We start from the raw sequence: 15,578 nt of genomic DNA, 5'->3' as shown, positions 1-15,578 counted from the left end.
GTTAATTTTGGTTAATTCTCAAAATCTCATCTTGGCAAAAGAAACTTTACTGCCTATGTATGTGTGGTGGCCAGTGGAAGCCAGTGCCACCCTGCAATGGCACATGTGGCTTCCCACAACTAAGGATCCATATCAGGCACTCAGTCTTGTACACAAGCATTGCAGAGCCCAGCCCCGGCCACTCAGGTACCCCCTGGTGACTCTGCCCGTGAGGTGCCCAGGGCACACACGTCCTCATCTCTAACAGAGCTTAGATTACTTGCTTCCCTTGTATAGCCTTTTCCTTAGCAGGAGATGAATGGCTTGGCCATGCAGCTCTTTGGTGTGTCTGACAGCCTCTTTAAAAGATGAAACTAAACTGTACAGAGCGTGAGGGAAGGAAGGGGCTCTGTTGAAATTCTCTTCCCTTAAAAGTGGGCAGCTGGCCCAGGGAGACTGTAGGAAATGCTCTTACGTTGTCTGACCTCAGACAGTGCTCCTCAGTTCCCTAGGACCTGGCGTATGGCCCCTGTGGTGGCTAGAGTAGGAGAACCTGTATAAGCCAGAAATCACAGGGTGGGCCTTCCTTTTGCTGGTAGACTGGGCCCTCATGAACTTAATAGGCATCATTGTTCAGAAGGTAGACTTCCATTGAAACATCTGAACTTCAACTTCCCCTTTGACTTTAGAGATTTTTGAAATGTTAGACCTAACAAGTTAGTTCCGCATTGCTGCTAAGCCTTGCTTGGTACCATTCTTCCTTCCCTGTCCACCTGTAAGTGCCTGTAAGCGACAGAGTGGCAACTGATGTAGTTGAGCTCTTGTGGCTGGCCGTGGGTATGGAGTAATACAAAACGTTTCTTACATAAAAGTATAAAATATTGAACACAGGAGAACTACATATTTCAAGGAAAAAAATGATGCCTGTTTCTTTATGGAAATAAAGGATCTCCTATGTTTAATATGGAAGCAGCTAGCTGAGAAGAATTTGACTAAAAACACCATTACAACCCACACCCAGCCCTGTGGACACATGCATTCCCCCGTGACTTAGGCCAAGTCTGAGACACCTTCACCGCTACCTTCCTGGTGTAATTTGCTGCTTGTGTTCTAAGGCATGTGGGCTCTGGGGTAGCTTGCAGAACAGCCTGTTCTGTTTCTCTGGTCGCGTCCCCCCCCCCAACACCCCATCCACACATTACCAAAAGCAGCCTTGCTTTCTGATCATCCCATGGCTTCAGAGGGGAGGGAAAGACCCACTGTATGAGGCAGTCAGCGTCCCACTCTGTTTGATAGGCCGAGTCCTCTGGTTTAAGAGCTAGGCCCATTTATAGATGAGAAAATTGAGGCCCAGAGAAGTAACTCTCTCAAGGTCACCCAGCAATGCCAATTAAGTGGCAGGTGTCCCTCTCTGCATGTCTCCAAGACATGCAGAGCTCCTGGTGCTCTGTGTGAATTACTGTGTATCACAATGGCCTTGGCTTGTGATTAGTAATATCCACAGCAATAGTAATTATTGTCACCTCCACTGCTTTGAGGGTAATATTGGTTATTAAAAAAGAACTTCTGTATAAATTACTTATTGTTTATTGTGACCAAAATACCTGGCAAAAACAATTCAGGAGGAATTACTTTGGCTTAGGGCAGTGGTTCTCAACCTTCCTAATGCTCCGACCCTTTAATACAGTTCCTCATAGCGTGGTAACCCCCAACCAAGGGGCTCACAACTCACTGTTGAGAACTGCTGGCTTAGGGATTCGGCTAATTACAGACAGGAAGTGGAGGCAAATCGACTCTGTCCACAGCGGCGGGAATGTAAGGCAGAGGCTGTTCACACTCAAGTGGCTGAAGTTAAGGGCCAGGCTGTGACCTTCAGAGACCCACCACTGGTGATTGACTTCTGCCAGGTAGACCATGCCTCCCAAAAGCTGTGGCAATGGCCTCAGAGAATAGATAGCACCCCCAACTGGCAACCAGGCACTCAGCCCCTGAGCCTGTGGGAAGCATCACACTGTCTAATGAGCTTTTTATTAAAAATGAGTGACAGAGGGTGTTTGTGTTTATGACGAAAAGAATACTTCTGTTTGTGCAGGCAGAAATAATGGCATTAGCTGTCCTTTTAACCTTCATTTGTAGGCAGCGAGCTCTGTGGTCAGTGCACCGTCCCATGCCATTTTAGGGCGAAATCAGCCCCCTCTTTCTCCACATAATTTTGGCCACTTTCTGAGGTAGTACTTGGGCTTTGAAAAGTTAATAATTATTATTTTTTTAATTTTGATTTTATCTTTTGTGCGTGAGTGTTTTGCCTGTGTGTATGTCTGTGGAACACTCGTGTGCAGGTGCCTATGGAGGCCTGAGGAGGGCATCATGTCACCTGGAACTGGAGTTACAGAGGGTGGCTGGCAGCTGCCACATGGGTGCTGGGAGTCAGTCCCCCGAAATCCTGTAGAAGAATGGCTAGCACTCTTAACCACTGAGCTGTCTCTCCAGCTCGACAGGTTGATACTTCTTTTGCAGGATTTACAGCTAGTTATCTGTTGCTCTGGAGTCTTTTTAAAGAGGGCACAGATACAAATATCAAATAAAATTAACAACCAGTGTATGTTTCCAAGAATAAGTTATAAATCCAGTTTAAATAGGGCGTTGGATTTAACAAAAGGGAATGGCCTCAAAGCCTCTGGCTCACTTCTAACTCAGACTTAGAATGGAGAGGAGGTTGGTGAGATCTTGGTCAGTCACACCTTGCGTTTCACTGTTGGTGACAGTTGAGAGCTCACATTGAACCTTTGCCAAAGCACGGGGATTGGGCCCTGGAACGGTGACTCCTCACGTGTGTCTAAGTCTCCTCACCAAGTATATCTGGCACCGTGTTTGCTCTTTGTACATAAAAGGAATCTAACCATTGGAAAGCCAGGAACTAGCTTAAAGGACCCATGCATGGGTGGTCTCAACCTTATGTCCATGCCCTCACCTGCAGACAGAGATATGCCCTTTTCTGGCTCCTCGGGTCCAAGTTATTGATCCCTTTTGTTCCCACCCATAAGGAACAGGGCTCAAAGGAAGGCTTAGTGACACACCAACTCTCCATTATCTCCCCTGACAGAGCCCTTGGGTATACCTAGCACCAGCTTTATCAGCTCTGCCTTCTACTGAGCCATTGCTCCTGTATAGCTCCCCTACTGACCCAGTCATTACCATTCCTTGTTTTGGAAGACTTTTTGAAGATCAACTGAAATACAGTCCGTTGTCATTATTCGTGGTAATTATATCATATAAAATGACCATGAACACTGAATTAGTGACTACGGAATCATTTCTCTTAAGGGAAATACAGTAAGAGGTTCCCAAATAGCCTCTCCCATTCTTTGTCATCCGAATATTACATAACCTTGTTTTATGTGCGTTGCTGTCTAAAGGCATCTCATTTCTTACAGGCTGTTGATCCGTTAACATTAAACTCAGAGCCATCAGCACTATAGCATGAGCCCTGGCAGAGCTTGCGTGCTTTCCATACTTTAGCTGCTGGGCACATCCAAGCCTCCTGGAGCTTAGGAACACTAGGACGAATGTCACCACTGATCTTAGGAGCCTTTCACACAGGAAAGTCAGCAAAACACACGACACAGAGCAGGCCTTGGAAAGGACACGTGTGGTATGAGAACAGAAACAAGGTTGGATGTTGTCCTGACCATCTGAGTACCGTGTGGTACTCAGAAAGCCCACAGAGCAGATGGGAGCTCTGGGGTGGGTGTTGAATGCTTTGTTTGGTTTTTGATCTGTATGGCTAGCACTGTTTCTGTGTAGAGAGGTTACTATTGCTCATCTGATGGAAAAACGACTAACTACGACTTTCCTAAATTCTTCAGTCCGTTCTGATTGTGTTGTGGTGAGCTCTGATGCAGTCCGTCTTCTCTCCTCTGACCTCTGTACTCCGTAATCTTTTATAATCATTGCTGTACCATCAGATGACCTCTCTTAGATCTCAGCTGTGAGAGGAGATGATCAAGTATTCTAGTGGGTGTAACTCGTTCCCTTTAGCGTGGTGTTCTCTAGTTCTATCCACTTGGTGACTCCTTTATATGATTGAATAATATTCCATTATTCCTGTAAAGAAAAGGAAGGATATTGTCTCTATTTACCCATGTGTTGATGGGTACCTGGGAAGATTCTACATCTTAGGTATTGTGTAAATATGAATTTGCAAGTATGCCTTTGGAATGCTGATTTATATTTCCATGTACTCACATATAGTTATATATATATATACATATATATGTCCAACTAGTTTATATGTAATATATGTGTAATTATACATACATTACATATTATATTACATATATGCACATATATGTGCACACACACTATATATGTGTGTGTGTATATATGTGTGTGTGTGTATATATTTATATAGATAGATAGATAGATCACATAGTAGGTCCATTTTTGGGTTTGGTTTTGAGAAACCACCATATTGTTTTTTATAGTGCTATTCACTTACATTCCTACCAGAAGTGTGTTAGTTCCTTTTTTCCACATCTCCACCAGCATTTGTTACTTGCTTTTTAAAATAGAGTATCAATTCTAATTGGGCTGAGACAGTATCTGACTGTATTTTGGATTTTCCTGATAGCCAATGATACTGAACTCTTTTCATATATTTCTTGGCCATTTGTATTTCATCTTTAAGAAGGGTCTGTTCCTACCATTTGGCAATTTATAATTGGATCACACTCTGTCAGGTGACCAGTTGCCAGGTGCTTTCTCCTAGTGTACAGGATGTCCCCCATCACTCTGTTGAGTTTCGAGCTGTGTAATGTGATGTCATTCCATTCTGTTTTCATTGTCTGTGCTTGCAGGATCCTACGTAGCAAGCCATTTTCTCCAAACGGTGTCTTGCAACCTTCCTCTTTCTGTTTGGGTGTTTTCAGGGTTTGGGTTTTACGTTCAGGTTGCTGCTGCATTTTGAGTTGCTATTTATAAGTCATGAGATAAAAGGGGTGCAGTTTTAATCCTGTGCATGTGGATACTCCGTTTCCCAGCATTCTTGCCCTTTTCTGATGTACATGTGCAGTGCCTTCGCCAAGGACTACTTGTAGAAATGTGGACTTGGTTCTGGGTATGCTACTCTCTTCCATTGGTCTCTGTGTCTCTTGTTTGTTCCAGCGCCATACCGTTTTATTTACTATAGCTCTGTAGTAGATACTAAAGTTAAGTATTATAGTGTCTCCTCCTCGTTTTGCTCAAAACTGCTTCTACCATTCAGATCCTCTATTTTCTAGATAAATTGTAGGATTCTCTCCTACTCTATTGTGAAGAACACAATCACCGTTTCTGTGAGGACTGTGTGGAATCTGTCAGTCACTTTGGTTAGCATGGACACTTAACAGTGGCAGTTATTCAAATCTGTGAGAATTATCTAATTTTGTTGGTGTGTCTTCTCTAATTTCTTTCATGAGGGTTTTGTATTTTTCATCTTAAAGGTCTTTCAATTCCTTCTTTGTTCTTCTTTTTTGATAGTTAACCTAAATGGGATGGCTTTCGTGATTTCTTTCTCAACATATGTATTTTTTAGTACGTGAAAAAGCTACTGGTTTTTATATGTTGATTTTTATATCCTGCTATTTTACTAAATTACTTCTTCTAACACTCTTTTGAGAGAGACTTAATTTTTATATAGTCATATATGCAGACAGGGAAATTTGACTTCTTTCCTTCTTACTTGAATGACTTCAGTTTTTGCTGCCCTCCTGTGTCTAAGCTTTCTAGCCTTGTATTTCATAAAAGCAATGAGAATGAATGTGTTCCTTCCTCCTGATCTTAAAACAAATGCTTTGGCTTTCCTCCTATTCACTGTGATATTGCCATAGGTTTGTCATAGGTCTTTAGTGTTAGGAACAATTCTTCTAGAATTAATCTGTTTATGCCTCCTTATCATGAAGGGATTTTTAATTTTGAGACACTTTTTTGCATGTCTTGAGATGGTTGTGTGATTGTTAACGTTCATTTTTTGATTGATGAATTGTAAGTTTATTTGTAAATTTGCATATGTTGAACCATCCTTGCATCCGTGGGATAAAAGCAACTTCATCATGTACCTTCATCGTCTCTGATTTTATTTGAGTGGGTTTTTTTTTTTAATTTATTGTTTTAGGTAGAGGTTTTATGACTAGTTGTCTAAGCCGTGGTCCTTTTGCTCTACTGGATGGTAACTGTGAGCTGGCAAAGAAAAAAATCAAAAGTGCAGCTTTTGATTCCTCCGGGTTTGATGTGAGTGGCAGCAGCAAGTGGGACCTCTAGTGTTCCAGCTCTCGTAGATGCTAAGATACCAGGGCTCTTCTCCCAGAGAGTGTTACAGCTCTGGAGGACGGGGATGTGGGCATGAGAGTGTGCACATCTAGAAAGTCAGGATTCCACAGTCTGACAATGTATCATTGCAGTATCTGGGTTTAAGTATCAGGATAACCCAACCATAGACAATGGCTTTCAACAGTTTACAGACCTAAAGAGTTGGGATTTCCCAGGTCTTGGCAGCAGCCAGTGCTAGGTCTAAAACTTGAGTACCCGAAACTATTGGTGATTGAAGATTGACAGCTTTCTGGAGCTCTTTCAGCTAACAGGGTCTGCAGCTTCTCTTCCCAGGTCCATTGTGGCTTCCTACCCTTTGACCTTAGCCCTTTGCCCCACTCACCTTCTCCTTTCGTCCACTTTGCCTTGTCTTCCTGCCCTGATCTTTGTCCCAAGCTGTCTCTGAGTCTGCTGTCATTGTGACAGCTGCTTCTCTGAAGGATGCTCATTGCCTCCACCTCTTCTGAGATTGTTAAAACCACCAGACACTGTCTAGCTCCTTGGCATTTGCCCCCCCCTCTCTCTCTCTCTCTCTTTCTGCCCACTCTCTACAGCCCAACCTCTTCGATAGCTGTCAAAGGTCTGCTTACTGCCTGAGCCAGGGGTGAATGGTTCTCGAGTTCACTGACTCCAAGGCTGAGCCTGCAGTCTGAGGCTGTGGACTTGACTTTGTTTATAGCAGTGGTTCTCAACCTGTGGGTCGCGACCCCTTTGGGTGGTAGAATGACCCTTTTACAGGGGTCATCTATAATCATCAGAAAACACAGATATTCATATTATGATTCATAACAGTAGCAAAATCATATTTATAAAGTAGCCACAATTTTATGGTTGGGAGTTACCACAACATGAAAAACTTTATTAAAGGGTCTCAGCATTAGGAAGGTGGAGAACCGCAGGTCTATAGCGACATGAAAATCTTTATTAAAGGGTCTCAGCATTAGGAAGGTGGAGAACCGCAGGTCTATAGCGACTGTCCCAGAACTGGAATAGTCAAAGTAGATTATTTCTCTTTGACTCTGCTTTTTGGTTGTCAAAACCATTTAATTTCTTAGGAGTCCACTCCAGAAACTAATCATTACCCTTAAGGTTTTTAAATGATTCACCAAGGAGCCATACTGATATAGTTAATATTTCTTACTGTATGGTTTAAAAGTAGCTTTTAGGAAGTGGTGAGATGGCTCAGGGAGTAAAGGTGCTTGCCACCAGACCTGATGACCTGAGTTCCAGTCTCCTGGATCCACATGGTGTAAGAAGAGAATTAACGTCTGCAAGTTGTCCTCTGACCTCCACACTTATAGCTATGCCATAAGCAGGCCCCCGCCATACACACAAAAATTAATTAATAAAATGTGATCTAATGAAGTAGATTTTGATACAGTCTGTGACTCTCCATCTCTTCAAAGTAACACAACTGACCCAGGAGACACAACATAGAAGCCATCACTAGAACAGTGAGTAACGTCAGATACATCACAAAATGAAGGTACAAAACGCAGTCGTTTCCATGTCAAAGTAATTAGAGAGTGGAATGGTGACAGGAAATACATCACAGTGGCAAAAGACACATATAAAAGGCCCACAGATTTACTTGCTAAGACAATAGGATGTAAAAGAAGAAAACCCATTGTGAAGCCCCATCAAGGGACTTAAATAAGGATGAATCGTGAATAAAATGTATGCCAGATGGTGTCTGTACTCGGGAGAGCCCTGTGTAACTCAGATGATCCCAAGACTCTGAGATTTGCTGGCCCAATTTAATAGCTTTAATAGCTCACTAATAGCTTCATCCCCTATATTGGAGGACATCACTGGCTTCTTCAGAACCCCCTAAGCATTTCTAGAAATGACTGAGGGGCTTAATGTTCCCCTTGATCAAAATTAACCAAGTTATTATCTGTTCTCTTATCACTTGATCATCTGTATATTCATTTACTACCTATTTGCTAGATGTTTATTGAGTGTTTGCCATGTCCTGAGTACCCCACAGTTGACCACTACCCATTGCTTATGGCTGCCAGCAGGGGGTGGCCTTTGGAAGTCACCCTTGGCTCAGAACATGATCTTTTGTCTCACACCGCTCCTGTAAAACACAAGTAGCAGTTGGCTATTTTATGCAAGATTTATCCTAAGGTTTTGGGGATGCTCTTAACGGATGAACACCATGCAGATGTGCCTGTGAGTGAAGACAGTGTAAAACCGGAAGTGGGTGAAAACTGTTGTTCATGAGGGCCCCTGAGGCCATTTCTCATTCCAGCCTTGTCTTTCAGCCTCACCTCCCAGCATATTTTTTGCTGTCTTCTGTTTATCACAGCAGCCTCTGCCATTTCTGAACCTCCCCTGGAACCCATCTTTCCCAGTGCTAATATACAGATGCTTAATTCTCTTTATTTGGTTTTAACTAAAGGCAATTTCATTATCTCTGCCTCCTCTTCTTACTCTGTCTCTGACTCTTTGGGGGGGTAGGGTCTTTATTTGCTTAACTAAGGACATCATTAACGTGTTGCATTCCTGAAAAGAGACCTTCTTACCCTTTGGGAGACATTCTGATGTTCACCACAGCTCACTTTATCTTCCTTTCTCTTTACCACGCTGGGATCTTGAAGATACCATGTCCTTTCTAAGCAAATAGATCTCCAACTATAATCCCCATATTTTCTTTTAGTATAATCACTAATTTCTTTACCATAAACACCAATAAAGCAAATTTTCAAAAAGAATAATAGGAAAGTAACTGTACTTATGGTTTAACATACACACCACTCCAGTGGTAGAATAAGAAAACAGAAATTGAAGGTATCACAAAGTCAGGAACTCATCTAAGAATAGAAGAATTTAGGCAGTAAGATTGCAATATATAATGCCACAAGTCAAATACAAATATTTTTGTAACAAGAGACCACAAAGGTCTTTCTAGCCATGGGAGATGGGTGAGAGCGAGCAGCATTCTTGTTAACTCTGTTTCTGAATACAGGATGTCCACCCAGGAGCAAAGCTAAACAACTATGGTAAGTGAAGAGACCGGGTGCAGATGCCATGCATTATGTGGTCCTGTTATACAAACCATCTTGAAAAGGCAAATATAAAGGGATGGCCAGCAGAGTAGTGGTCATTGGAGAAACTCACAAATGGCTAACAATGAGTAGTGGTTTTATACAGTGATGAAATTTCCTAGAACAGGTAGTGGTTTTATACAATGATGCAATGTTCTAGAATAGGTAGTGGTTTTATACAATGATGGAATGTTCTAGAACAGGTAGTGATAGTCAAGCAGCTTTTTAAAAGTATCCTGCTTGAGACTTTCATGCATGCATATAATGTGGGTTGGTCAGATCCACCCCTGACTCCCTCTGCTGTAACTCCTCCTTGTCCCTATCTCCACTTTCCCCTCCCCAGGGATACAGACCTCTTTAAACCCACACACACCACTTAGTACTACCAATATCTGCATATGTGGTAGCTCAGCCGCCGGAGCATGGACAACCTTTCGGGTTGGATGGCTGAAGGACGCTGGCTCTCCTTTCCACGGCAGTCTTCAGTTGCTGGGGGTGGGCTTCGTGAGCCCTTTCCCATGGATGCTCCTGTTTGAGTTGGCTTGATCTTGCGCAGGTCTTGTGCATGCAGTCCTTGCCATTGTGTGTGATAGCCCTGTTACATCTCGAAAGCACTGGTTTGTGTCAATCTTCCATTATCTGTTTCTTATGATTCTGCCCCCTCTTCCACAATGGCCCTTGCAGGGAGAGGGTGTGATATAGCTTGCTCATTTAGGACCGAGCATTCAATGGTCTTTTATTCTCTGCACACTGATCAGCTGTGAGACTCTATAGGTCACCACCTACTGCCAAAGGGAGCTTCTCTGATAAGGGTTCACCAGCTAGTTGGGCACATTAAAGGCAGAATTTTGTGTTATACCAGTTATCTCTCAGTCTTAAACAGATAGGAAGGCAAATTAGTTCTTCTACTTGGGTTGTTAGAAGAAAATGAAAACCTGCCATGTTGGTAGAAAAATGACCAAAGAATATAAATTCTAGGTTTTTAAGATAAATGACAGCTATGCACATTAAGTACAAAGTAAAGCAATGACATGGGATATTTATTTACCTGGAAGCATGAAAGGAAATTCCAAGTTTCCATTCTTGAGTGGGATGTAGTCTGAATGGTTCTTCTATGATACTGGTCCTGAAGAGAACATTTACATCTTCTCCAAAACTTTATGCTAAATCCTTGCATTTTTCACATCTGGGAACTTCTCTTGAGTAAATATTTGCCACTTAAATAGCAGGTCGTAAAGTCCTGTTGACACAGCAGTATGCTCCTGCTGCTAGGAGAAAAGTCTGAGGGAGCAGTACATGAAACAAGACAGCCATGGGAAGTGCACACACAAAACCCAGAGAGATGCGCAGAACAGAGAGTCTGAGCTATTGCCTCATGCTGGCGGGATAGTATAATTTAAGCCTTCTTGATTATTCTTGCCCCTATTCCAGTGTTTTCCAAATACTTCATAATATCTTTTATAATAAAAAATTATTTATGTCTTTTCTTACTTTCGAATGTTTTGTATTCATTTTATTGTTTTTGTTTGAAACAAGGTTCTGATGTGTAGCTTGGGCTAGCCTTGAACTCTCCATCCTCCCTCCTGTCTTCTGAGTGCTAGAATTACAAGTGTGTGCCCAGCTAATAAATATGTTTTCTATCCTACATTTTCAAGTGTGAGAAAGCTCTGTGGTTCTTGTTTTGGTTTAATGAATCCCTCTGTAGAAATAAGCTTACAAAAGAAAAGAATTCTGTTCTTCTCTAACGACTAGAGCAATGTTTCTCAACCTTCCTTATATTATGACCCTTTAAGACAGTTCCTCATGTTGTGACAACCCCCAACCATGAACTTATTTTTGTTGCTACTTCATTACTGTAGTTTTGCGACTATTGTGAATCATAATGTAAATATCTGTGTTTTCTAATGGTCTTAGGCAACCTCTGTAAAAGGATTCTCCAGTCCCAAAGGGGTTCTCAACCCACTTGTTGAGAACCACTGGACTAGAGTCACAAGATCTATGGAAAACCCTTGAAGCCAGGATGTTTCCCTCTCATCCTAGGGTTGTCTTCAAGTTGGGGTAGGGTGTGTTACATGGTTTGGGAATTTGGTCAAAGAGTCGGTGGTAATTGTATAACGTGTAGCGTTATAAATTAAACTGTTTCTAAGAGTCTCCTATTTCAAATACAGCTATGTATGTACTCAAGTTCAAATGGAAGTCTTCTAGTTAGCAATTTATGTCCGCTGATGTAACGATGTCTTCTCCCATTTTCCTAGACAGAATCATGAATAAACTGGAGGACCAGCAGGACCAGATGATACCATGAAGAGAAGTTTACAGGCCCTCTATTGCCAACTATTAAGTAAGTCCACGCAGCATTTATCCCTTACCTGGAACACGCCAAGCTTATCACTTACTGAGCTTCAGAGTCTCTGTGTCATTCTTCCTCTCCTTCATCTAGATAAGCCACCAAGCCTCAGGTCACTCATGTCTTAGGCGTCCATCACTCTCTAGATCCCATCCTAATTCCCGGGTGACTTGAGTATCATTAATTCAAAATGCACATGAAAGACATGTTTGTTCTTTGTTCCATAGTACAATGTAAGGTGTTACTGTATGGCCTTATGTTGATTTCTCATGGGAAAGAAATGTTAGATTGTATCTTCTGAATTTTTGTTACATGGAACCCAAAAGGCTTTGGGGACCACATAGCCTTTGACTTGGAATATTCTGCGTAGTTATGCGGGATTCTCAGATAGCGAGTGGTGTAAGTGTAATTCTTGGTTTTGTGGCAGCATAAGATGTGCTGGACAATGACTTTCTCGTGTGCTTTTTTGGGTTGTGGCATAAACAACCATTGTGGTGCTACTCAAGATAGGTATAAAAACCAGCCCCATGGGGCTGGTGAGATGGCTCAGCAGGTAAGAGTACCCGACTGCTCTTCCGAAGGTCCGGAGTTCAAATCCCAGCAACCACATGGTGGCTCACAACCATACGTAATGAGATCTGACTCCCTCTTCTGGAGTGTCTGAGGACAGCTACAGTGTACTTACATATAATAAATAATAAATAAATATTTTTAAAAAGATTTTTAAAAAAAACCAGCCCCATGCTTGGATGCTCCAGATGACCCACTTGGCACAACAGACACTGGCCACTCTGAGTCCAAGTGGAGCCTCTAAGTTGGAAATATTATGGACAGAAACCATTGTGTCTGTCTAGCCTGGTGGGGGGGCAGGTGGAAGATGGGTCTTTCCTAGACCAAGTGGCACCTGGCTTTTGCTGAGAGAATAAAATGAATCAAACAAAAGCGACTGAGATGCAAATCACTAGGCAGTTAGCCAGCAGAACTTCTGACTCAGGTTAGACTGTTGTAGTTTGTGCAAAGCACTTTATCTACACACGGTTCGGGGCCAAGTGTTTTAATTGGCTTGTTTCTTCTGCCGAATTCTAATCCCGAAAACTCATAAGGCCAGCCTGCTGGAAAGTTGCCAAGCCTTATTGGGGCCCTCTTCTGTTCTTTGTGTGTGTGTTCTATGGGACTGTAGGGTTGCTTGCTTGCTTGCTTTTCTTTTTTAATGATAAGCTTATGTGTTAGAGAGGGGGCTTTACAGATTCAAGCGGCCATGTTATAAAGAAATGATTAAGTCTACCTTGATGGGAAAGGAGACTATGAAAGAAAAATAGTTCCTCCCCCCCCCATACACACACACACACACACATGCGCGTGCGCGCACTATATCTCAAAGAAGGGGAGGTAGGCTTCACTGCAGGAGAACGGGTGCATGACAAAACAGCATAGCAGATTTGGAAGGCAGAGAAATGTTTGAGGAATCGCCGATGCTGATTGTATGTCCCAAGTCTGCATATATTTTAAAGCCATGTATTATCTGAAAGGCATTGGATAAATTATTCTATTCTTCATAGTTAGGCCTAACATTATACAGTGTCCATTTTTCTAAACTGAGCACTGGAAAACCTGGAGGGGGTTAGACATCACCTGGATACCACAGGCACCAGTGGTCCTTGCTTGCAGGGATGCTGAGAGACTCAAATAGCCTGATGAGGCGGCTCTTTGGTAGTTAGGGGATAGGTCACTAAACCTCCCAAGCATGCATGATAACCCATATATGCTGTTAGTATCCAGTTGTTATGCCTATATCAGCATCATCCATGAACAAAATGTCTGCCTTGTCAAAATCAACTGCATTATCAAAATCAGAAGAAGTTCTACTGGGTATGATGGCTTGTCACTCTAATCCCAGTGCTTGAGAGGCTGAGGCAGGGGGATCACAAATCTGAGGCCAGTCTGGGCTGAAAGTGAGATCCTGTCAAAAGAGTGGGGAGGGAGGGAGGGAGAGAGAGAGAGAGAGAGAGAGAGAGAGAGAGAGAGCTGACCAAAAGAACATATCTATAAAGACTAGATGGAAATGTTGATATGAAAACCATTTTTTTGTTGTTGTCAAAAAAAATGACTTGTTGGGGCTGGAGAGATGGCTCATCATTTAAGAGCACTAAATGCTCTTCCAGAGGTCCTGAGTTCAATTCCCAGCAACCACATGGTGGCTCACAACCATCTGTAATGGGGTCCATGCCCTCTTCTGGTGTGTCTGAAGACAATGACACTGTACTCACATATATAAAATAAATAAATCTTTTTTTTAAGTGGCTTGTTTCACTGAAAGTATTGCTAATATGCAGTGATATGTGCACGTGTGTTTCTAGGCACTCTTGCCTGAGGAAGCCTGTGCTTCCCTGTGTTTGAGCAGAGCTGGGTGGGGTGTAGAAGTCAACTTCTGGCATCTTCGTACCCACTTGCTTTTTTAATACAAGGTCTCTCACTGAACTTGGAGCTTGGCACTGCAGCTAGACTTGCCTGCCAGAGAGCACCCAGGATCTTCCTGCCTCTGCCTCCACAGCTCTGGGGTTACCCACGTGTGCTGCCATGCCTGGCTCTTCCATGGGTGCTGGGGGAATCCTCATGTATCTACAACAAGTAGTCCAGTCTAGAGCTTGGATCAGAACAGGACTCCACAAATATTTAATTCTATGATCCACCTCCATAAAAGTCATTAATATAAGATGCACTGTTATTTCATGAACCACTAAGACAAATCTGTTGTTTAAGCCTTCGTATGCTGTCAGTTACATCCTGCACTGTAGAAGCGTGTGCCTGGGTAACATTCGTAATTAATAGCTAGAGTGTGGCTAGAGTGTGGCTACTGGGTAATGTAGTCCTCAAGTCTTTACCACTCAGTTCTCCTCAGAGACCCAGTCTCAGCAAGCCCATCTGTACTCGAAGCTCCCACTGCTGCTGGGTTTTTTGGAAGCCAAGGAGAGGCTAAAGGAACTGAGACATCACAAACTGAAGTTGGCCTGTGTATTCTGTCTGCATGGTTTGTTTCTCCTGACAAATGAGGGGAAATTTTCCCTAAATTAAAGAGGAAGAACTGAAGTAAATTGTAAGTGGCAGAGTGTTTAGACCCAAACAACCATTGACTCTGCATCTTGCCTTTCAGATGTTGCAAGCAATCCGGCAGCTCCTGAGGGGCAGGGTGTTTTCGAGGTTGGGGTAAAGGGAGCTTTCTTTGCCCCTCATTCTTTGAATAGAGTGTCTTCCTTGCCACTGATGCTGTGTGGTCCCAACCTCCATGTAATGTGGCAGTGTCAGATTCTGGATAAAAAATGCACACATTCATTCCTGGCCCTTCTAAATTATTGGGATCAATTTTCCTTCCAAACATAGCAATTTGAGATTGCTTTCCATGACTTGACAGCTGTTGGGCTGTCTCCCCTGCCACACACACACACACACACACCCACTCTTTGCCCAACAGCTGTGATGTGGGACCATATTGGAACTTGATGTTGTGTTTTTTTCCTTACTTCATGCTGAGTGGTTGTTTGCTTGCTTGCTTGCTTGTTTTTTCAAATCGAAAACTGGAGGCTGGATATTTGTTTTGCTTTCATGAAAAGGTTTCCAGATACTCTCTAGGGATAGACTAGGTCTTTGAGTCTCTGAAGTTATTCACACACATTTGAAGCAGAAATGCTTTCAAATGTGACCTTAGCCCAGAAAGTATAGGCATACAATCTTTAGAGTGCCTTTTACATTGTAAGTTTTGATTCTTAAATTTGCGCAAGTAAACAATTCCTTTTTGCCAATTACATCTTAATAAGACATTCCTGTAGTAAGCAATGTCAGTAAAGACTGAAGAATAA

At 42.6% G+C, this 15,578-nt stretch overlaps 1 protein-coding gene across 9 annotated transcripts in view; it reads left to right on the top strand.

The window, feature by feature from the left end:
* Positions 1-15,578, top strand: part of Tmem108 (transmembrane protein 108) — a 278,965-nt gene that overhangs the window by 140,472 nt on the left and 122,915 nt on the right. For 5 of the 9 annotated variants that reach the window (NM_178638.4, NM_001359465.1, XM_006511863.4 and 2 more), the window contains one exon: positions 11,633-11,718. In NM_178638.4, the coding sequence (NP_848753.1) occupies positions 11,679-11,718 (40 nt within the window). In that variant the 5' untranslated portion in view covers positions 11,633-11,678. The remainder of the gene's footprint in view (positions 1-11,632; positions 11,719-15,578) is intronic. The other 4 variants (XM_006511868.4, XM_006511864.4, XM_030244730.1 and 1 more) reach the window with 1 other exon arrangement.

The sequence above is a fragment of the Mus musculus genome, chromosome 9 (assembly GCF_000001635.26).
Source record: "Mus musculus strain C57BL/6J chromosome 9, GRCm38.p6 C57BL/6J".
NCBI classification, from domain to species: domain Eukaryota; kingdom Metazoa; phylum Chordata; class Mammalia; order Rodentia; family Muridae; genus Mus; species Mus musculus.
Note: the sequence above shows the minus strand (reverse complement) of the source record. Positions and strands in the feature narration are given on the sequence as shown.